Source organism: Mus musculus, chromosome 7 (genome assembly GCF_000001635.26).
Source record: "Mus musculus strain C57BL/6J chromosome 7, GRCm38.p6 C57BL/6J".
NCBI lineage: Eukaryota > Metazoa > Chordata > Mammalia > Rodentia > Muridae > Mus > Mus musculus.
Genome location: NC_000073.6, coordinates 4,480,704 through 4,503,763, shown reverse-complemented (window position 1 = coordinate 4,503,763; position 23,060 = coordinate 4,480,704). Strand labels below are relative to the sequence as shown.

At 51.2% G+C, this 23,060-nt stretch overlaps 1 protein-coding gene across 5 annotated transcripts; it reads left to right on the top strand.

Moving 5' to 3' along the window:
• Ppp1r12c (protein phosphatase 1, regulatory subunit 12C) lies at positions 1–22,245 on the top strand. Of its 5 annotated transcripts, none has more exons than XM_006539767.4 (22): positions 1–2,498; positions 6,218–6,348; positions 6,429–6,547; positions 13,872–14,031; positions 17,109–17,253; positions 17,332–17,406; positions 18,302–18,375; positions 18,448–18,575; positions 18,680–18,753; positions 18,993–19,145; positions 19,247–19,314; positions 19,692–19,823; positions 20,031–20,121; positions 20,207–20,290; positions 20,363–20,423; positions 20,576–20,661; positions 20,751–20,791; positions 20,871–20,973; positions 21,076–21,180; positions 21,335–21,385; positions 21,477–21,527; positions 21,606–22,245. In XM_006539767.4, exons 1-22 carry the CDS (start codon positions 2,166–2,168, stop codon positions 21,690–21,692), a joined length of 2,352 nt encoding a protein of 783 aa, XP_006539830.1. In that variant the 5' UTR covers positions 1–2,165; the 3' UTR covers positions 21,693–22,245. The 5 variants fall into 5 exon arrangements, 3 of the variants coding, with proteins under 3 accessions (XP_006539830.1, NP_084110.2, XP_011248804.1); NM_029834.3 differs by having other exon boundaries at positions 2,084–2,498; positions 20,579–20,661; positions 21,606–22,243; XR_881691.3 differs by lacking the exon at positions 20,751–20,791 and having other exon boundaries at positions 20,579–20,661.
• Positions 22,246–23,060: the final 815 nt, after the last annotated feature.

The window sequence follows — 23,060 nt, the reverse complement described above, 5'->3', positions numbered from 1 at the left end:
TAGGGTTCACGTATCTCATATCAGGGTTATCCTTTTGGATTTATGACCATTGTTTCCCAGGACTCGAGCTTTTTATGGCTTATTTCTCTGCATAAATCCAAAGATTATGGAGTGGGTGGGCTGCTTTAGTTCCCCTTAGGAAAAACGTTTGTTTTCCCTATGCAAATTTTGACAGCTTTCTGTTAAGACTTTGGTAGGTCTGTGTTCCTGTTTCAAAATGTTTTTTTTATCCTTCTCAAATTGGATTTTTAGGGGAGATAATGTGAAATATCACATTATTTTTATCAGGTGTTTATTAGGTGTTCTTATCTGTTGGAAAAACTTTCAAACCTAGTGGAACATCACATTTTAGACTTACAAAGTCATGCCAGGGGGTGGCTCAGCAGTTAAGAGCACTAGCTGCTCTTCCGGAGGTCATGAGTTCAAATCCCAGCAACCACTGAGTGGCTCACAACCTTCCTTAATGAGAAAACAAAAACAAAACACAAACAAACAAAAAACCTATGGGCTGGAGAGAGCAGGGCCGGAGCGAAAGGGGGTGGGGGGAGGAAAAAAAAGAACCGAACAACAAAATCAGGCCCAGAGAGCATGATACAATCTGAATTATAATTCCTAGTGTCTTTTGCAGCCCCAGGTGGGCTGAAGAAAAGTATGTGGTTATTTTGGTCATGTTTGAGGGCCCTCTTTCTGGTATGCTCAGGGAATTATTACCACTAGAAAACGTGGGCTCGTTCTTGGTCTGGAAACTGACTTCTTAGGTACCTTGCATTCTGAGACATATTTGGAAGTCTGGAGCTGAACCCTTTGGAGGCGTGGCCTTGAGACTACATTTCCCAGCTTGCCCTATGTTATCTGATTTCCTTGAACTTTGCTCGGGAACTTTATCGCCATGTTAAAAGATGAGTTTGGCGGTGACAAGCTTTAATCTTGTTTGAGAACTCAATTTCCCGTCGGCCCTTGGTCTACCTGATGCCTTAGGGAGCCCATTCATTCATTCATTCGAAATATTTTTTATTGCCTACTCTCAGGCTTAGTTCTAGTCATTAGGACTAAGAGGGTCTCAAAGAAAACAAATCGAGTTTACTTATAGCCGATGGGAGAGGGACAGATTCAAAACCAAAACAAGTACGGCATGGTGGCACTCCTTTAATTTCATCACTCCAGAGGCAGGAGGAGGCGGAGTTTTGTGAGTTCGAGGCCATTCTGTCTGCATAGTGAGCTTCAAACCAGGCAGGGCTACATACTGAGACCCTGTCTCAAAACAAAAATAACCCCCCCCCCACACACACACACACACAAACAAACAGACTCCTGTAATCCCAGCAATTAGGAGATGGAGACAGGAAGATCAGAAGTTCAAGGGCATTATTAATGAGTTCGAGCGCCATCCTATCTCAAAACAAATCGTAAAAAGTATGCAAAATTTATTTCTATCTCTCAGGATCCGCTATCCGCTATCATTTCCCATGCGCCTTGGGGTAGTCACTTTACAAAGTACACTACATTTCCCAGCATGCCCCAGTAGCCTGTCCGGCCGCTCTACCCAGATTCCCAGCACTCCCTAGGGACATGTCCTCCTTTAGGCAGTTCTCTTTTTGCTTGTTTTTTCGAGAGAGGGTTTCTCTGTGTAGCTCTGGCTGTCCTGGAACTCAGGACCAGGATCAGACCAGACTGGCCTCGAACTCACTGCCTCCCAAGTGCTGGGATTGAGGGCGTGCCTTTTGAGTTTTTCGTTCGACCCCTTCCAGCTCCGGATTTCTAAACGTGCCTCAGGATATATAGCGAGTCTAGCGAAGACTTCCGCTTGTAGAACCCATTTCCCAGCACTTCTGCCGGCCTGCCGGCTGCCTCATTCTCTAACCTATCTGCTCAAGTTATGCAAGGCTCCTCAATGGGGAGAAACTCCACTTCCCAGCTCGCTACGAGGGGCTTCTTTTTAGGCCCTTGCCCCCAGCGATAGCTACGCAAGTCTCAGGCGGGACTCGGTTACCCAGAGGGCTTTGGGTCGGCGCCGTGACGTCAATATACCGAGCGGGGGCTGGGCGAGCTTCTGGGCGGTGCTTGTCGCGCGGCGGTTCCCGGCGGCCCCCGGGGCGGGCGGGTGGCGGCTGTTCGTCGCCCGGTGCTCGCTCGCTCGCTTAGTAGGCGGGCGAGCGGCCGGCGCGATGTCCGGCGAGGATGGTCCGGCAGCGGGCCCGGGGGCGGCGGCGGCTGCTGCGGCCGCCCGTGAGCGGCGGCAGGAGCAGCTGCGGCAGTGGGGGGCTCGGGCGGGCGCCGACCCGGGCCCCGGGGAGCGGCGAGCCCGCACGGTCCGCTTCGAGCGCGCCGCTGAGTTCCTGGCGGCCTGCGCGGGGGGCGATCTGGACGAGGCTCGCCTGATGCTGCGCGCAGCGGATCCCGGTCCCGGCTCCGGCGCTGCGTCCGACCCCGCCGTCCCTCCGCCTGCCCGTGCCGTGCTCGACTCCACCAACGCGGATGGCATCAGCGCCCTGCACCAGGTCAGCGCCCCCGCCCCGCGTCTTCGCCACTCGGGCATCCTCCCTCCTCGGCCCTGATCCACCTCCCCTCGACTGTGCCATCGCTGAGGATCCCGCCTGCTCTGTGGCCGCCTCTTCTCTGTCATTCGTGCTGTCATCTCTCTCCCGTGCATTTTTTGCAGCATCGCTTACTTCCGTGCCTATGCTGGCCGGGTTCCTCCTTTCCTAGCTGGTACTTGTTTGACTGTGCTGAAGTCTTTCCTGACCCAGGCCTGTGGTTTCGTTCTCCTGCACTCTGACTTGACCCTCTTTAGGCCCAGGTCCTTCAGTGTCACTTCTTTGAAGGTCCATCCTGTTTGTGCCTTCCTCTTCTTCCCGTGACTTGTGCTGTACGTTGTGGCCTCAGGACAGTGTACCACGTTGTTTCCTTGAAAAGGCATTTCCTCTGTCGCGTCATCCTTTGCTTTTTTTTTTTTTTTTAATCTTTTCTCTTACCTACAATCCCATGTCCTTAATTACATTATCAATTCATCCCCCCCCCCCCCAATTTGGGGAGCTTGTCACCTCTTATAGAAGTTTCTCCTCAACTCTCTTTCTCTGTTTACATTGTTTGCCTTCCTGGAAACTTGTAGGCATTTGCTCTTCGAGGAGCTGGACCACTTTTCCTTTTGTTTTGTTGTTTTTCCTTTAGACAAGGTCTTGCTATGTAGCCCAGGCCATCCTCAAATGCAGGTCCTTATGTCTCTGCCCTCCTCCTCCTCCTCCTCCTCCTTCTTCTTCTTTTTTTCGAGACAGGGTTTCTCTGTATAGCCCTGGCTGGGAACTCACTGTAGACCAGACTGGCCTCCAACTAAGAAATCCGCCTGCCTCTGCCTCTGCCTCTGCCTCCCCAGTGCAGGGATTAAAGGCGTGCGCCACCATGCCAGGCCCTTCTCTGCCCTTCTTATTTCTGGAATTACATGGCCACTTCACCTATTGTTGGTTCATCTCCTAGACTTTATTTAGGCAACCAACGTCCTTCTTCAAAAAGTGTGCCCTCTCTCCTAGATTTCCACCCTATCACCTCCCAGGATTCTAGAACCTATTCCACACATTATTTTTTTCCAGTGCTCTGTGCCCGAGAGTCAGGACCATCTTGTGTTGTTGCTTGGGTTCTTCTGGATTCAGGATGCTTTTATTCAGTTAGGATGACCGAGAACAAGATAAGTCACACAAGAGCCTACATCCCAGTTCTCCCTCCTGGTCTCAGTGTTGGTCCAATGTCAGTCTTCTGGTGGGCAGCTTCTTTCATGGCAACTTCCATCTCCTGGGTTGTCCTCTCTTCTTGCTAGGATCCCGTAGTTCAGTTACTGGTGGGAACAGAGGGGATCCTGGAAGGGACGCCTGCTGCCTGTGGAGATGGGAAACAGAGCGAGGGTATTTGACAGGTTCAATTTTCACACTTGCAGGTAGAGAAAAAACACCCAGAATCCATCCGTCCTGGGCTGCGATGTAGCTTGGGTGGTAGAGTGGGTACTTAGAGCTCAGGAAACCAGGGGCTTGGAAAGTGGAAGCAAGGTGATTGGAGGTTCAGTGTCAGCTTCAGCTACAGAGTGAGTTTGAGGCCATTCTCGGCCACATGAGACGTAGTCACAAAAACAAAACCAGTCAATCAGTACTGACTTAATGTCTGTTTGCCTGTCTGTTCTTTGTCTCTTTTATCTTGAGTGTTCTTTCTCTGTGTCCTTTAGCTTTCTTACTTGTGGAATGGGACCAGTGGTCACCTCTGTCCCTAGAAGCTCTGGTGAGAAGTGTCATGTGGAAGCTCCTCCTTGAGGCCTACATGATCTGCCGGTGTACCCTGGGAATGAGTTCCCAGTGTTGTCTGGGACATTTTCCTTTACATACAGCAGGGCACTACTTCCCTGCGGCCCCTCTCAGGGTCTCAGCATCTTTAAACAGTGCAGGAGAGCAGTTCAGACTTCTAGCACCACCCAAGTCCCTGGCTTCTGAGCTTTCTCTTCTGACTGCATCCCTCTCCTCTGCATCTGCTGGAGGCACTAGAGCACCTCCTCTGACAGGACCTGTAACCTCAGGCCTGGCCTGTCAGGCAGCCTTCCAGGTGGGTCTCTCCTCCCACCGCTGCGATACCTTGGTGAACTCACTCTTCAGGGCTTTGCAGGAGGCTTGGATGATTGGGAAAGGAGATGCAAAGAGAGCAGTTGGTTTACAGGGCCAGTACGCAGAGGGAGCTTGGGTCTAGAGTGGGGTGAGTGTGCTGTCACCACCTTGTACTGCCCTGGCTTTAGCAGTGAAAGTTCCAAGAGCTAATTTCAGTCCCAGGAAAACAAGGACATTTGGTCACTCTGTCTGGTGACTTCTGGTGTCTCCTGATTTCTATACCTGGAGCTGTGTTTTCAGTTTTAAACCCTCCTTGGGGCATCAGCTTCCTGCCGTGATATTTCTTGAGCCCCAACTTCTACCTCACCAAGACAGGGATACTCTTTTTTTTCTTTTCTTCCCTTTGTCCAATAATCTGCCTTGCCCAATAATGGCTATGAGTTGGGTCTATGGTTGGCAGGGCTGGGAGTTAAGAGTCCTAGGTTTGAACAGGGGAGAGATTTTGTGCTCAAACACATGGATCTGAGGGAGGAGGGGCAAGTCTAAGAAAAGAGGATCGACTAGAGCTCTGTGTCTGAGGGAGGAGGAGGTGGGCCTAGATTCCTGAGTCCCTGGTGCCCAGCCTCAGGCATCTTTCACATGGACGCCGGTGCCTGGCCAGGCCCTTGAAAGGGAAAGGCCCATCTGCCTCCTTGCCCCCCTCCCGTCACCATGACAACAGAGTAGAAATAAACTGAGCCCAGAGTGACGCCCAGAGTTCATCCCGTTCCCAGGGCACGTGTGGCCCCCCTCTTGCAGCCTAAATTTCCATGACTTCATGCTCTTGGCCCTTGTAGCTTCCTTCCCTCTTTCTCCAGATGGTTGAACTTGAAGGGGGTTAATTTTCATGAGGGCTCAGGAGTCGGGACCCAGCCCCCTCTCTCGACTCAGTGGTTCCAGCATCTAGCCAGTGTCATCAGGGATTGGGGCCAGCTTTCTCCTATGGCCCTGAGTACTGTGCTAGCTAGGGTGAGGCCTTCCTCTCCCCAAGTTTTCTGTTCTAAAGTGAGGAAGCGGGGGTGTAGTGTGGTGTTGGTGTTTGGGGGAAAGATGTTCTGAGGAAACCTGTGCACAGGAAAATTTGGGAAATATGCCCCTGGCCCACAACTGTGTCTCTGGGAGGTGCTGCATACGTATGATAATCTTATTTATTTATTTATTTATTTGTGCTCTGAATGGAAGTCAGGGCTAGGTGAGCGTTCTGACACTACCTACACTGGGGTGTGTCTGCTCAAAGTGCCCTGCCTTTTGGGAGACCATGTCTGGGTTCTGGGACTCCTCCATCTCAAGAATATGTTCAGCAATCACATGCAGGGATGGCAGCCCAACATGTTCCATGTCCACTTTTTTCATCCTGGCTTCTGGAACCTGCTCTTGTCTCCATGAACTCTTCATGCTCAGATGACCCAAACATGGAGTAACTAGGGTATTTTAAGCGGCGGGTGTCTGGAGGCCCCTGGGACTTACATTGAAGGCCATTAGCATTGCTTTTCACACCCTTCGCTGGCCCTGGGTCTCTGGGTCTGCCTTTGTAGAAAAGTCTCCTCGTTGGTCCTCTGGCTGGGTGAGATGAGAGCTGATGGGCTTGTTCCCATCCTTAGGCCTGCATAGATGAGAACCTGGAAGTCGTTCGCTTCCTGGTGGAGCAGGGTGCTACTGTGAACCAGGCAGACAACGAGGGCTGGACGCCTCTGCATGTGGCTGCCTCCTGTGGGTACCTGGACATTGCCAGGTGAGGCAAGGGTTGAAGGGCAGGGCTTGGGTTAGGTGTTGAGTCCAGGCCTGGCAGCTCTGACCTTTCATTGCCCCTAGGTACCTCCTGAGCCATGGGGCCAACATTGCTGCTGTCAACAGTGACGGGGACCTGCCTTTGGACCTGGCTGAGTCAGATGCCATGGAGGGGCTGCTGAAGGCAGAGATCACTCGCCGAGGTGGGCCTATGGGATTAAGAGCTTTGGAATTTGGGAGTCTGGACTCAAAGGTCTTGCCCATTTCCTTGGACTCTGGCTCTCTTTATGCCTCTGTTTCTTCCCCAGTAAAATGGGAGTGGAGGTGCCAGGGTTACCAAGGGTCTAGTGAGACACTACCAGACATAGAATAAGAGTACTAGCTGCTATGAGTGTGCCTGTTACCTCAGCCCCAAGGAACTGAGGGATTGAGGTACTGTGAGCAAATGCTTGTTCAGGAGTAAGGAGCAAGATGGCTAGACCCTACCATGAGTTAGGAGGGACTGGGACATATGGTGGATTCTGTCCTGAGCTCCCAACATCATTGTGTCCTGGTTTCTTTGAGTGGGAACTAGGAGCCCCTTGCATCTCCATGTCTGACCCTATCCATTTCCCTGGATGAGGTGCTTGTGTTCTTAACAGCAAGTTCTGAAAGAGGCTCGAGATCCCTGTCTGCCGACTTCCAAAGCTAGTGTCCAGTGTCCAGACCAGCTGTGGTGCTGCGTGCCTGTGATCCCAGCCTTGAGTAATAGTCATGCTCCCCTATGTAGTAAGCAAGTTCAAGGCCAGGCTGGGCTACATGAGATCCTGTCAGCACACAAACAAATCAGTATCCAGAGCCAGTTGGGTTGTAGCTGGGTGGATCTCAGCTCTTTAATGTAGAGCCTGGAAGGAAAGGAATTGGGAAGCAGGCTAGGTTGGGGATGTTGTGGAGCTTAGCAGGCTCTCCAGGAACGTAAGATGCCCTTGTACCCTGGTTTCAGTTCTACACTGGGGAGTGTCCAGTTAGGAGGTAAGAGGGGAGAGAGGACAAACAGATCATAGGAGGTGTAGTCTTGGCGTCCCTGTTCTTGCATGTTACCACCTAAGGTGGGAAGACATGGGTTTAACATCTTGCCATATTGAGTTTCAGATGGCTATGAGTTAATTGGGGATGCTTGGTAGCCAGTCGGCACCAAGAGATGGAGGCCAGAGGTTAGAAGCCTCACTGGGTTATAGTGGAGCAGCAGCAGTGGTTGAGCCAAGCTCCCACTCCTTTTCCTAACTTTATTTTGGTACAACTTCAAACACAGAAAAGTTGCCTCAGTACTATGACTTACCTTAGACCCTTTCCTGGCTTTATCACAGAATTTGTTAAATTACATGTTCGGGTTTTCTGTCTGCAAATATGTCTGTCCCCTATGCATGTCCGAGGCATCAGACCCTTTTGCAATTGTAGTTATAGACGGTTGTGAATCACACTGGGTGCTGAGAATTGAACCTGGAACTTCGGGAAGAGCATCCTGTGCTCATAACTGCTGACCTGTCTCTAGCCCTATTTATCTTTGAGACAGGGTCTTGCTATGTAGGCTGGTCTGGTACTCACTATGTAGATCAGGTTGACCTTGAATTTGGAGCAATCCTGGTGCAGCCTCCTGAGTACTTGAATTATACACGCATGCCAGTACTCCAGCTGCTGTTTTAAAAGTCTTTTTTATTAGGTTTATTTAATTTATCATTAATGGGAAAGCTTACGCTTTGTGAAGGTCAGAGGACAACTTACAGGAGTGGGAGTCCTCTCCTTCCACCATGTGGGTCCTAATGATGGAGCTCAAGGTTGTCAGGCTTGGTGGCAAGCACCTTTACCTGCTGAGCCAGCCTGCCAGCCCACCAGTGGTTTTACAACAATGCAGCTTTGAGGCTATAATCAACACACCCAACAGTTCACCCAGAGTGCTCAGTTTGTGGTTGTGCTGTAATGCACGGAGTTGTAGAGTCAATACCACATTCATTTCAAAGCATTTTTAAAGTCACCCTCAAAAGAAATCCTGTAATTTTTAGTCCCCTTTCCCATCCTGTCTCTTAAGGCCTCTGCCTTCAGGAATCTGTTACGGACATTTCAGAGATGAAACTGCAGTCTAAACAGACGCCCTTTACTGCTTTGTCCTGCTCTCTTCCCTCCATACACATAGGCATCAATATCTTTCTTGTTTTTCCCTTTTCAGCCTGCCCTCCTCCCTTCCACTCCATAGCTCTTTGAGACTATGTTGCTGATATTGTAGACTCTGCCCAGATAATGGAGAGTACCTCCTTCTTCAGGCCCTGCTGCTCAGCCCTCTCCAACAAGGAGGCAGGAGCAGCCTGGGGCCTTCACCCTCAGAGCCTCAAGGTAGCTTGTGCTGAGGCCTGAGTTTCTCCCACAGAGAGGCTTCAGTGAAGGTGAGCCCATTGGTTTTGCCTTCTTCCTGCTGGTGCTGATACATTTCTCAGATTCTATTCTGCCAGGCCTGATGAATAGTGAGTTCAAGGTCTGTCAAAGCCAACTTGGGCAACTTAATAAATAAATGAAGAGCTGGATGTCTAGAAAGAAAGAAGGAAAGAAAGAAAGGCAGGCAGGCAGGCAGGCTGGCTCAGTCCCTGACACCACTTTCGGCTTTGCCAGAGGATCAAGTTCAGCTCACAGCACTGTATCTGGGCTCACTGTAGCTTCAGCATCTGGAGGGAACTTGTACTTCTGATCTCTTCTAATACCAGATTCTGCCCATGCATAGATACACAGTTACACACAATGAAGAATAATAAAAACAAAATAAAAACAAGCAGAGGGGAAGTGGAAGCTCCTGAGTAGTAGAGCGCTTACTGAGTGTGGGCAGTCCAGTCCCCAGCACCACAGCCCAGCAAAATACGCATCCCAACATCCAGACCCGTAATGCTTATTATCTTATTAGTTACTTTAGTTAACTGACCTAGACTGTTGTGGAATTTAATGTGTAGACTAGTGTGGTCTTGAGATTCTCCTGCCTCAGCCTTTTGAGTGCTGGGGTTGTAGCAGTGAGCCACCATGCCTGGTTCTCTTTTTTACATTTTGTGGTGTTTGCAGTGAGAAAGTCCCGTGCAGGCATATTTACAGTATTTTAGGGCTTGGGTGTGGCTTAGTCCAGCCTGTGGCACTTGGCCTAGTTTGTGGATTCCTTCCTCAGAATCAGGGAGAGTAGGAACTCAATCAAGGGATGGATAAGCAAAATGTGGTCTATACAGATAGGGAAGGAGGAGACTGACTCATCTAATAGCTTGGATGAACCTTACAGGCTCAACTGAAGTAAGCTAGCCACACAGAGACAAGTGTGCAGTTCTCATTTACATGAGATACTGAGAATAATTACACTAGTAGAGCTCCCAAATTCATGGAGGCAGAGCATCAAGTGTGGTGTCCAGGTGCTGATAACACTAGGAGTAGAACTGGCTGTGGTGCCTTTAATCCTGTCACATCTCTGTAGTCCCAGCTCTCAGGAGGCAGAGGCAGGCGGATCTTTGAGTTTGAGGCCAGCCTTATCTGCATGGTGAGTTCCAGGACAGCAAGTGCTACACAGAGAGACCCTGACTCAATAAGCTAAACAAACAAGGGGTTGGGGGAGTTGGCTAGATGTCTCAGTGGGTAGAAGTGCTTGCTGTCAAGCTTGACAACTGAGTTTGATCCCGGGGACCCACATGGTGGAAGCAGAGAACTGACCTGTGATTCCCACACATATACCCAAATAAATGAATGTAATAAAAATGTGGTAGGATAGAGTTACCGTTAGAGTGACTGTTTAATGTGTGTAGAAATTTAGTTCTTCCTATGCCTGTAAGTACATGTATGTGTGCACCTATGTTTGGAGGCCAGAGGTCAAAGTGACCCTCAGCCGTACTCTTTGAGTTTTGAGACAGGGTTGCTCAGTAGCTTAGAGCTTGTTTGGCTCCCGTCTGCCTTCCCGTGCTGGGATTGCAAGTGGCCCACTGTGCCTGGCATTTTACGTTGTCCATCTGCCTCCCCGTGCTGGGATTGCAAGTGGCCCACCGTGCCTGGTGTTTTACATTGGTGCTGGGATTGAGCTCAGGCTCTCATGCTCGTGTGGTGCATGTTTTACAAACTGAGCCACCTTTCCAAGCCCAGTGTGTCAGTCTTTGGAGATGGATCTCAAATGGCAGCAGCTGCTTTGGCGGGCGTCACGTCAGGTATGTTCTCTCATTGAGGTGCTTAGCAAGGCTTCTAGCAGTGTAGTCTGCTGCGCAACTGGAACACAGTAGCCCCACCTCAGTGAGCCGCTTCTCTGTGATGCTCTGGCACATGCATTCATGTCAGACGCAGAGCCCGCCTGTCACTATGCAGGAGGACTTGTCACCCTGTGACCAGGCTTTGAGCAGAGTCACTCAGAAGCCATAGGGGGAGGGACGTCAGGATGTGGTTACCGAAGGAGGAAGAGTGGGTACTGCCAGGTCCTAGCAGTTCTGTTGTGGCTCAGGCTGCAGGGTCAGGCCTCCGCAAAACTCCTCTGGGGGACAGGATAGGAAGGGGACTGAAGTGCTTTTTGGGAAAGGTGAAGCCATCTCCTTTGACAGCTAGGGAGGACAGGACTGAATCCCACAGACAGGCACACACAATGGTCTGTGGGAGTTGTAGGTGCCAGCTTGAGTAACAGGAAGGCTGTGCCTGGAGGGAGTGCTCATGCGGGACTTGAACATGCTTGATGCTGCGGACCTGAGTTTCTGACCTGGCGTTTGTACTTGTAGGTGGTGTAAGTGCACAGGAATATTGCACAGTGTTTATTGTTGGTAAGGGAAAGGTTGGTGCTGCCACTGGACAGCGGGTGGTGCCTGATTTATAAGCAAGTGATCCCAGCAGGGGTCAGCTGACTTACCAGTGAAGGGGTGGACAGTACATATTTCAGGCCTTACAGGGCATACAGTCCCTATTATAATGACTTTACCATCTGCTATAGAGGGAAATGAGCCAAGGACAAGATGAGAAAAACCAGATGTGGCTGGATGCCATTAAAGCTTTATTTTCAGGCCGGTGAGATGGTTCAGTGGGTGACGGCACTTGACATTAGCCTGACTGCTGACTTCAGTCCCTAGGATCTACTTGGTTGGTACTTTTACCAAGTAGAAGTGACTCCTGCAAGCTGTCGCCTGACTTTACGCATGTGCTTGAGTGCACATATACATTCACACAATAAAATATATGTAATAACATTTTTTCTTACAGCAAATTCAGTGCGCGTGCACACACACACACACACACACACACACACACACACACATGTGCGCACACCCTTCATTTCATGACTAGGAATGTAAGTAAGTCAGTAGTAGAGGGGTTAGCTGCACACACTAAGGTCCTGAGTTCGAATTCTCAGCAACCATGTAGACAAGCCCAGCCAGTACCTGAAATCCTAGCAAGTTGTTGGGAGGCAGGCACAGAAGGATCCCTGTGGTTTGTAAGCCTGTCTGTCGGGCTAGCTGAATCAGTGAGGGATCCACTCACGACAAGGTAGAGGGGCTGGTGGCTTAATGGTTGAGTTCTTGCTGGTCTTCCAGTTCAGTTCCTAGCACCCACATGGGCACCTCTAACTCCAGTTCTAGAGGGACTTGACACCCTCTTCTAACCTTCGGTGGCGCCAGGCACACATGTATATAGACATACCCACAAACAGCACACATATTGTGTTACATATAGAAATCCTAATTAACAAGCCAGCCCAAAACAGCCTATACAAGAAAAACTGTGAATAACACACATAAGCAGCTCTAGCTGTGTGGAAAGCACAGGACACCCTTAAGTGTGCACAGGAATACTGGGTAGTGGTTGAAGAAAAGCAAATGTACGCCGCCCTTCCCCTTCCCTGCCACAGTCTGATAGAACTGTTCGGTGACTCCCTTTAAGGAAGCAGGAGTCTGGAGGAAGAGGGCGGTCCTGGCTTTCCCTGCTCTATTCTCTGTGACTGCACTGCAGATGGACGTTAGCCATACATTCTTCAACTCTGCCACTACAAGGGAAGTCCTAGTTGGCCAGGAGACACAAGGAGCCAGGATCCAACTGCTACCAGGTAGCTAGCGCCTAGCTACAGCTGGTGTCTGAGTGGAGTTGGTCTTGGTTTAGGATGAAAAAGAAGATCCCTAACAAACCTTGGGGATTGTTTTTTTATAACTTTGTGGTGGCAGAAGTATACAGTGTATCTGTTGAGGAAGCAGCTGCTCAACCTTGGTTGTAAGGGAGTGGAGTGAAGCTGGAAAGTTCAGCCCACTGTATTTCTGGGCTGAACTTGGAGCCTTATGTTTCCAGGCAGGCATCCTGCCACTGGACTAAACTCTGATCCCTGGTGTTTTGAGGCAGGATCTTGCTTTGTTAGTTCTAGTTGGCCTTGAACTAGTGAGTCTCTGCAGTTTACCCCCTTGTGTAGGTTTTTGTCTCGGTTTGAGCCTAGCCTTTAGCAGCTGAATCATCTCTTTAGCCCCTTGGTGTTTAGCCAGGTTCTGCCTTAAGGTCTTTGCCAGTGATACCCACTGGAGATCCTGAGTGAACCACAAATGTAGTTTGAGGTTTCTAAGTCATAGGCTGGGCATGTGGCTTAGTTGGTAAAATGCTTACCAGCTACGCATGGCCCTTAGCTTGATCCTCAGCACCATGTAAGCTAGTGTGGAAGTGCAAGCCTGTGATCCCTGGCCCGGGAGGTGCAGGCCGGTAGATAAGATGCTTATCCTCTGCTGGGTAGTGAGTCTGAGGCTCCCCTGGGAAGTAGAAAACTGTCATACACACACAGAACAAAAACAACAATAGCCAAGTTTTAAATTGGGTGCATTTAAAACAGTGAGGGGAACTGGGGCGATGGCTCAGCTAATAAGATGTTAGGTGCATGACTCTAACGGCCCAAGTTCCCATGAGCTGGTGGCACTCGTGCAGTTGTCTTCTCTCTTTTCTTTCCTCTCTCTGTCTCTCTCTCTCTGTCTCTCTCTTTCTATTTTTTTGAGACAGGGTTTCTCTGTGTACCTCTAGCTATCCTGGAAATCACTCTGTAGATCACGCTAGCCTTGAACTCAGAAATCCGCCTGCCTCTGCCTCCTGAGTGCTGGGATTAAAGGCGTGCGACACCTCGCCTGGCTGGTGCACAGTTGGACTTGCAGTGTCTAAAGCGATGGCAGAATTGTCAGGAAGCTCCCTTATGTGAAGGCACTGGACTGTGGATTGCGATGGGAGGGATGGGAGGGATGGGAAGACTTAGATGTGTCAGGTGCTGGGTTTGCCTGGGAAACTTGAGGTTTCATATTTAAAATCAAAAAACAGGTATGGGTCAAGACCTGTGGTTTCCATTCTTTAAGACCCTTGGTGGTTCCCAGGTCTGCAGAGAGCACAATTGGGAAGTCCTGCATTAGTTCAGGCCTTCTGGTCCAAGCAGAGAACTGGATGAGAGGACTCGTTGAGTCACAGGGCCAAGCTGCGACCATGAAACTGTCATGGGGGTTTCCAGGACCACCTTGTATGAGTTCACCAGTCATCGCCTCATTCCTCCAGGTGTGGATGTCGAGGCAGCCAAGCGGGCTGAAGAAGAATTGCTGCTTCATGACACAAGGTGCTGGCTGAATGGGGGTGCTATGCCAGAGGCCAGGCACCCCCGGACTGGGGCCTCTGCCCTGCATGTGGCTGCTGCCAAGGGCTACATCGAGGTGATGAGGTGAGCTAGGCCAGAGTGATTGTTTTGTGTCTCTGCTGTTGCCTCAGCACTTGAATCCAATCTGTCCAAGGCTGCAGAACTGACAAGAAACTGCAGCACACCACCAGAAGGTTTTTGGTGTGTTTCTCTATGGAGTCCCAATAAACGCAGCTCAACTACACATTGTAAGGCGGATCAATTCATGCCTGTGTTAGCAAAGAGTCCTCCATCACGTGTCCTTAGAACATCGTCTCTCCTGTGTCTGCCTCAGCCAAACGGTCCTTCACGAATCTGCCTTAGCCTTTCACGCCTGTGTCCACTTTAACAAAGTGTTTCTTCATGTGTTTGCCCCAGCAAAATACCTCCCAACCAACTTTCCAAAGAACCCTCAAGTTTCCATCAACCCATTGTGACTTTCTCACCTGTCATGGCATCTACATCCCAAGTCAGTCAGAAACAGAGGCAAAGAAAGCAAATGTGAACATTTGCTTTTCAGGAGAACATTCCAGAAGTGTGTGAACCTCTTAATGCCTGTGTTCCGTTTACCCAGTTCTCATCATTGACTAAGTTTGTTTTCACATGACCCTGCGTCTGGCTAATGATTGTATGGTGTGTGTCTGTGTGTGTGCGCGTGCGTGCATGTCTGTGGGCACTTGTTATGTGTGAGTGTACATTCACGTGTGTGTGGAGGCCCTAGGTTGATGGTGTATTTTTTTCTAGTTGCAACTGTCTCTGGCAGAACCCTGAGCTTGCCATTTTGGCAACTTTAGCTAGCCCTCTCCCTCTGAGGGTTTTTTTTTGTCCCTTCCTCTGCCTGCTGGAATTACAGATGGACTGCCATGTCCACTCAGTTTTTAAATACATGCTAGTGAGCAGTATGCCTGTCTTCGTGCGTAAACGCTTTGCCCACTGAGCCATCTCCCTAGTTTGTGAGGCTGTTAGTAGAGAACGTGTATTGGTTGTGGACGACTTCATTCTCCTATCACAGAACCTAAGCACTGGGGCTTAGGAGTGTCCATGGGCTGTGGGTGCGGACATGAGTGTATTCGTACCTAGAGTCTCCCTGTGAGGGGCTGAGGGTGCCTGAGTGGGAAGCACTTGCCTAGCATGTGGTTCCGAGTCCTTGTCCCAGCCCTGGGCAAGAACTGAGTGATTACAACTTGTGTTTGCTCATTTGGCTTTCTCAGTCAGTACCTCATGTTGATCAAGGAGAGCTTCAATTCATCAGTCTTTAAGCTCTGATTTCTCTCCTTTGTGTCCCTCTGGGATTCACAGTGAGAGCCGCCATGCCCTATCTCCCTCCCCTGTAATTTCTTCTTTCTTTTTTAGTTGAGATAAGGTCTTGCTGAAAAATCCTGACTAGCCTGGTACTTGATATATAGTTGTCCTGCCTCAGCCTCTTAGTGATGGGATTGCAGTGATGACGAATCTTGTGATTTTGTGATAACCTCTTTGTGTAGGTTTGTATTTACACTCATCTGTTCACTAAATTTGTTGTCATTATTTTTAGCTATATTAAAAGTCTTACTGTTACTCTCATTAAAAGTAGAGGTAAATATTTACTTAATGTCTGTTAGGTGCTGGCCTCTTGGGCTGATCTCACACTGCCCATCCTCGTAGCCTTACTGGCATTTCAGGTATGAACCATAGCCATAGCCACCATAGCTAATGACAGACATGTGATGGACTGGGTCATTCTATTCTGATGGCTGTCCTGTCCACTGAAAGCTCACCAGGTGCTAGCACACCACTGACTCAGTTGTTGGACATTGCCACAAGTGTTTCGGGTGTAGCAGTATCCAGTTGAAAACCTTGGCTTCTAGACTAGTGAGATGGCTCAGTAGGTAAAAGTGCTTGCCACATAAGGGCCTGGTGACTTGCATTCATCCTGGCGCCATGGTGGAAGGAAAAGACCAATCCGTGACTATTGTCCTCTGATCTTCCTCCGTGCTGTGGCACTTATGCTCACATCACACACAGTGCACACACACAGTAACAGTAAATAAAACTTTAAGTTTATAAGAAGAAATCCTTGGCCTTGGGAAGATATAAACAGCATGTAATAGGCAAAGAAACTGCTAGGTGAGGAAGTGCTGATGGATTAGGGTGCATGACTGGGTAACATGCTGCAGGCTCCTACGATATGAACCAGGAGAGGAACACAGCTAGTACTGATGTGGGCAATAGCATGTAGGAATTTAGCAAGAAGCCCAACATGCCCTGGGATGGAAGCAGGGGTATCTTGGGAAATGAGAGGGAGGAAGTCTCAGCCCAGACAGGACCTAGTGCTTTGCAGTCTATCAGGCATCTATCAGGCATCTCTGTCTCCCCATGCTTGTGGCCTTGCTCACTCACACAGGACCTCATTCTACTTCTTTCAAAAGAGACCTTGCCCTATGATGAGTTTGGAGAGCTCCCTGGTTGTTACTTTCTGAAAGGTCATTGGCTGAGCCAGGCTCTTTCAACTCTAGCATTCTGGTGCTTTGGATCTAGTCTGTGGTGGAGCTGTGCTGTATGTTGGAGGAGGTTGAGCAGCCTCTTCAGCCTCGACCCACTGATGCTACCTGTCTCTATCTGTAAGTTAGGGTTCCAGTGATGATGTTTCCAGAGAGAGATAGAGAGAGGGAGAGAGAGAGAGAGAGAGAGAGAGTGTGTGTGTGTGTGTGTGTGTGTGTGTGTGTGTGTGTGTGTGTGTTAGTCTGGGTCTGTATGTGCTGCTTGACACTGTTGAGATCCAGTATTCTAAAACAGGTGGGTTCTAGAATTACACAGGCCCTTCGTGGGTCACATCCTCTTAGGCTTGGGTTAGTGGGGGAGTCTTGCACTTCTCTCATCACCCCTCACCACTGCTCTGAACCCTTTAACACGGGGATTCAAAGAGTGGGATCCCTGCGCGCTGTGAGGGACTTCCTGTGGGCTTGAATTGTAGCTGCTGGTTCGAGGGAGGGCTCAGTTGTGCAAGGAAGCTGGGGAAGGGCTGGTTGCCGGCAAATCCTTTCTTGTGTCGATCAGTAGTACTGTGGCCACAGAACAAAATTTGAAATCAGCCGTTGCCCTCACTTGACCCTTGACCCCAGACTCCCTGTCCCTTGGAGTAGGTTGCTACTCCAAGCTGGCTATGACACAGAGCTCCGGGATGGAGATGGCTGGACACCCTTGCATGCAGCAGCCCACTGGGGTGTGGAGGATGCCTGCCGTCTGCTGGCTGAGCATGGCGGGGGCATGGATTCGCTGACCCACGCGGTAAGGACCATGTCAGGAGGTGGGCAGGGAGGGGAGCAGGACTCACATCAGCATCATCTATCTCCTTCCCCTACTCAGGGGCAGCGTCCCTGTGACCTGGCTGACGAGGACGTGATGAACCTTTTGGAGGAACTGGCTCAGAAACAGGAGGACGTGAGTCTCGACTCTAGTTTGCCTCTTTACTTGGCAGCTCTGAGGAGGTAACAGTAACTGGGATGGCTGGCGTTCTTTGTCCCTTGATACCCTCAGTCCTGGGACCTTCTGTTCCCCACCTGGTGGCCCAGCTCTGGTTGAAGTCTATGAAAGGGGGCACCTCTGGGTATATTGAGGAGGTGAGGCTGTGTTTCCTGTCTGCTTGGTGAGGAGAGAGCTGTGACATAGGTTGGGCCTATCCTCCTGTTGTCTCTAGTGAAGGGATGGTGGATGCAGGTCCCAGGCAGATGGCATGGGCTGGAATTTCAGTATTTAGTGAGGTTGCCCAGACATTGTGGGAGCCAGCCAGAAGACCCACTGGGAATATTCTGCAGAGATGAGTGCTGTGCCGTACTGAGATGCAAGGAGGGCATGGGGCAAGCGGCATTCTGTTAAGAAGACATGGGTTTATGTATGGCAGCAGATTGCATTTAGTCTGGGAAGGTGGCTGCTGTCATTGAGCGGAGAGCTTGTGTGTGATAACCAAAAAAAGGAGACAAAGAGTCCCCTCCCCTGCGAACAGTTAACCAGCATCCTAGATGTGCTGAAGAGTAGAGAGGAGGTCTGAGCAACCTGCTAGCCTCTGGGAAGTAGAAGAATCCCTCTGGGAATAAGATTGGAGGCCAGTGACAATTGAATCAGACCAAGCCTGGGAGAGCTTGCATAAGCCCCAGATATGGTATGCTGCTAGGAGACTGAGTTCTCATGTTAGCACAACTCTGCATAAAGTGTGGCTAGCCCAGTTATGCATGATGGCCCTGGAGGTAAGGAGGTGGCACAGAGATGGGGAAGCTAGGAAATCCAGGAGGAATTGTACCCTCTGGCCTTCCCCAGTTGTCCCCTTCCATCCTTACAGCTTCGGAACCAAAAGGAAGGCTCCCAGGGCCGAGGCCAGGAGTCACAGGTCCCTTCAAGTAGTAAGCACAGAAGGTAAGAAGTGGCTGGCTTGGGGTGGGTGCGACTCATCACCAGACTTGGACAGTGACATTGTCCGTTCCCTAGGAGCTCCGTGTGCCGTTTGAGCAGCCGAGAGAAGATCTCCTTGCAGGATCTATCAAAGGAGCGCCGGCCTGGTGGGGCAGGAGGGCCTCCTATTGGAGATGAGGATGAGGGAGGTGAAGCGTCAGCTGGTAGGGTCTGAGGAAGGACTGCTGGGCCTGGATTCGTGGGACTCCAAAATATCAGAGGCAGCTGACATTTCCTTTGACATTCCCTTTCTGTTCCTGTACCACAGAGCACCCAGCTGTGGAACCAAGAGCCCTCAATGGTGTGTCTTCCCCTGTGTCCTCCAACCCTAAGAGCCCTGTGGTGAGTCTGATTGCTGATGTGAGGCTGGGGCAGTGGCGGCACACTGTAAATACTCCCACCTCTGGTCAGGAAGGTGGCCTTTTGACTTGCTTCCTAGGTCCTTGTGGACAAAGAGTTATTTTTTGGTGGCACCCACCCTGGCTGTGATGTCCTGTGATTCTCCTGGAGTTATACTCTTAGCTTCTGTGGAGAGGGATCATTGCTTTGCTCAGTGATGGAGACCTTCTCTCTTCTCCCAGCTGCCAGAAGAGGCTCCCTTTTCCAGGCGCTTTGGTCTCCAGAAGACAGGGAGCACTGGTGCCTTGGGTCCTTCAGAAAGGAGGGCTACAGAGGGCGTTCTCGGTCTGCAGCGCTCAGCCTCCTCCTCCCTCCTTGAGAAGGCCTCCACTCAGGTAGGTGTCATGAAATGTGTTGGGTAGGGAAAGGTGGGTGGGGTGCCCAGGCTTCTGCCTCGGGACAGAGCACCTCCTTTGTTTTACTTTTGCCCCCACAGGCCAGGGAGCCCCGTCTTGCCAGAATAACCCCTACCCCTGCCCAGAAAGTGCCAGAGCCCTTCACCCTGTAAGTACCTGGAGCATCAAGTAAATGCTCACTGAAAAACTCCCACTGTGGTCTGACTGCCTCAGGGCCTTTGCTCATCCTGTAAAATCCCTCATTCCTGTCTGCCTTGGTTGTCACTTTTCCCTAGGGCCTACCAGGACTGCCTTGCTAACATCGACACAGTACATATGCCCGGCTCATTCTCTTTATTTTCTCCCAGCGCCTTTTCCCCTCATGCTCCAGACTTAACCTTTTTGGCTGCTGTTTGTTTTTCTGTCTGTTTGCCCAGAAATGACCCCTTTCAGTAGTGACAACTGTTTTATTCTCTAGAGTCTCTCCCATGCCTGGCACAGAATTGCAGGCTTGAGGGATATTTGCTGATGAAGGAATCCTTGCAGGTATGAGGCTGCCACGCCTCCTTCTTTGGATCACTCTGTTCCACCCTCCAGGAGGGAGCCTGGATCGATAGTGAAGCCAAATGTCCTCACAGCCTCTGCAGCGCCCCTGGCCGACTCCAGGGACCGTCGGAGGTAAAGAGGCTGGGGGCAAGCAGCACTGAGACAGCCGTGTTTGGGAGTCTTTAGGGCTCTGTCTAGTACTTGTGGAGTACTGTTGGTCTAAGGTCTGTGGGAGGTGAAATGTCCTCTGCTAGGATGTGCACCCTTCTATAGTGTCATTCACTGGTGTGACAGCTCCTGAGGAGCAGGACACTGTCTCAGTCCAGGCTCCTCACTCAGGTCCTACCAGATGCCTGTGCGTGATGAGGAGTCCGAGTCTCAGCGGAAGGCCCGCTCCCGCCTTATGCGACAGTCTCGGAGGTCCACACAGGTTTGGGCTTGGGCTAGGACCTGTGCTCTTGGGTCTGAGGGAGGAGGGCAGGGTCAGAGTCTTCTCTGATTGTTCTCTCTGCTAGGGTGTAACTCTAACAGACTTGAAGGAAGCAGAAAAGGTGGCTGGGAAGGTCCCAGAGCCAGAGCAGCCTGCCCTACCCAGCCTGGTGAGCAGGGTCAGGTGAAGTGGGTTGGGTGGAGCCTGTCTCCCTGTTTCTGACTCTGTGCCTTTCTGTCAGGACCCTTCTCGGAGACCTCGGGTCCCTGGAGTGGAGAACGCTGAGGGCCCTGCCCAGAGAGGTGAGGTCTGCTTTCTGGGAAGTCTTTCCCTAGGGAGCCTTCTATCTCTCGAAATAAAGTCTTTTGTTAACTTGGGAATGGAATCAGGTTCCCTGCCTAGTAGAGAAGGGTTCCTATAATAGTGTCTGGGCTGATTCCCACCAATTCCCCAGCAGAGGCGCCCGAAGGGCAGGGCCAGGGACCACAGGCGGCCAGGGAGCATCGAAAAGCTGGCCATGAGCGGAGGGGGCCAGCAGAGGTGAGGGTGCTGTGTGGAGGGGTGGCGGGCTGGAGGGCGGGCAGGCCTGGACATTGGGTAGAGACTAAGCTTCTGGGGGTCTTCTTCAGGGGGAAGAGGCGGGGCCTGCGGAACGGAGCCCAGAGTGCAGGTAGACTGGGTCATGTGTGGAGGCTGGGACACATTTCTGGGGTAAAGTTGGCTTTCTAAGGCCTGTCCCTTCTGCCCAGCACTGTGGATGGTGGATCCCAGGTCCGCAGGCAGCACTCACAGAGAGACCTCGTTCTAGAATCCAAGCAGGAGCACGAGGAGCCTGATGGAGGCTTCCGGAAGGTGCAGCATCCCACCCCATGCCCCACCCTACCCTGCTCTGCTCTCAGCTGATGGCCCACATCAGCTCCTTCTGAGTCAGCCTGCATCCTCTGTTTTTCCCAGATGTACACGGAGCTCCGCAGGGAGAATGAGCGACTTCGTGAGGCCCTGACAGAGACCACCCTGCGTCTGGCACAGCTCAAGGTGGAGCTGGAGCGGGCCACGCAGGTATAAGTGTGTTGGGGATACTGAGAATCAGGGCTCCAGTGGGCGGGGTCTGGCCCTGGCTGGGAGGTCAGAGGTTCCTCTCTGGGGACAGGGCTCTGGCTACAGTGGAGTAAGGAAGTAGCTCCTGACCCTAGGTCTCTTCTGCTCTCACCAGCGGCAGGAACGCTTTGCTGAGAGGCCCGCCCTCCTTGAACTGGAGAGATTTGTGAGTTGGGCTACTGGGGTGGGCCCACTGTGTCCCAGACTTACCCTGCCCCTTGTCCTTACCCGCTCTGAACCTGCCCCATGCCTTGCAGGAGCGCAGGGCTCTGGAGCGCAAGGCAGCAGAGCTGGAAGAGGAGCTGAAGGTAACTGGGGCTTGTGATGGCTGTAGCCAGAGCCCAGCCTACCCAGCGCCACCCAGCTGACTCCACCCTGTATCCTAGGCCCTCTCTGATCTCCGGGCTGACAACCAGCGGCTCAAGGATGAGAATGCAGCATTGATCCGAGTCATCAGCAAACTATCCAAGTGACTCTGGAGGAGTTCCCGCACCATATTTATACTGCTGCTTCTGACACACGCACCCTTTCCCCCCGCGTGAACATGAGTGACAGGGCTCTGGGGGAAATTGCTGAGAAGCCATAACCTCTCGGGACCTCAGAACCGGGAGGAAAGCACAGAGTCCCCAGGAACCAAGGGGGACTCTCTGAGATCAGGATAGAGATGGGAGGCTGAGCCAAGTAGGGAGACGTTGCTGAGAGTGGACAGGCACCAGAGATGGGACCAAGAAGGAAGCAAGGACCAAGAGACACAAAGATCAGTATCCAGAAGCAGAGTGGTTGCCCCAGGATCCCACCTCACGTGTGATGCTACCCAGCACTCCTCCTCCTCCCCAGCAGGGATGCAGGAATGTGCCAAGAGTCCCACTGGCCTCTGCCAGGTGGGCCTGTAGATAGGTCCATGTGCAATAGGGAGGGATGTCTTCTATTTTTGCTGCCTCCTCCCTACCCATTGTCTGGGGAGGGGGAGAAGGTATTTTTGAGACAAAGCACAGGCACCATAAATAAAGTGACATTGCCACTCAGTGACTTTGTCTCCTGATTGTGGGCTCAGGCTGACTGAGCCCATTTGGATAGGGTACAGTTGAGGGTAGGGGGTTGGAGTATGTTCACAGGTCTGGGAGGGCACCTTGCTAAAGTGAGCAGCTGGAGCAAAGGGTCCCAGACGATGTGGGAGGGATTAGAAGGAAGCCCTTGGTGCTGTGATATGGGGCTGGGGCACCCAGATTTGCCCTCAGTTCCTCTGAAAGGAGTGGAGTAGGTGTCTGATATTGAAAATGTGGGATGGATCACATAGAAAACTCCGGAAGTGTAGCTTCTCTGGGGAAGGAATAAGTGATGGCAAGTTCCTCCAGTCCTCCATGGCCTCATGGATTGGAACAGCAGGAGCCAGTCTTGAGATGCACTGCACCTCCATCCCATAGTCAGGAGCCGCTGCCTACACTAGCAGCTGGGCTCAGATCTGCCTACAGGGGTACCAGGAGTGAACAGCTCAGGCCAGGAGCCAGGGCTCTGCAGGAGAGGTAGCCAGTATATGGGTTTCAGCTGTGGTGCTGTGGAAAAAGAAGGGGAGAGGGCAGTGGGTGTGGATGGGTGTATGTTGTCTGGAGTGGTCTGTGTATATGTGGCATGCATTTTATGTATGGTGCATGGCATGGCTGACGTGGGGTATGGGTTTCATGTGATGTAGGTGTATGTTGGGTGTGTATCTGGTGTGTGTATGGTGTTTATGATAGTCTGGTACTACAAGGTAGCAGAGTGAGCCATATGTCTGAAGGAAGCACATTTTCCATGATGAGAACCATGAGTGCAAAAGTCATAGAGTAGCCTGGCAAGCTAAG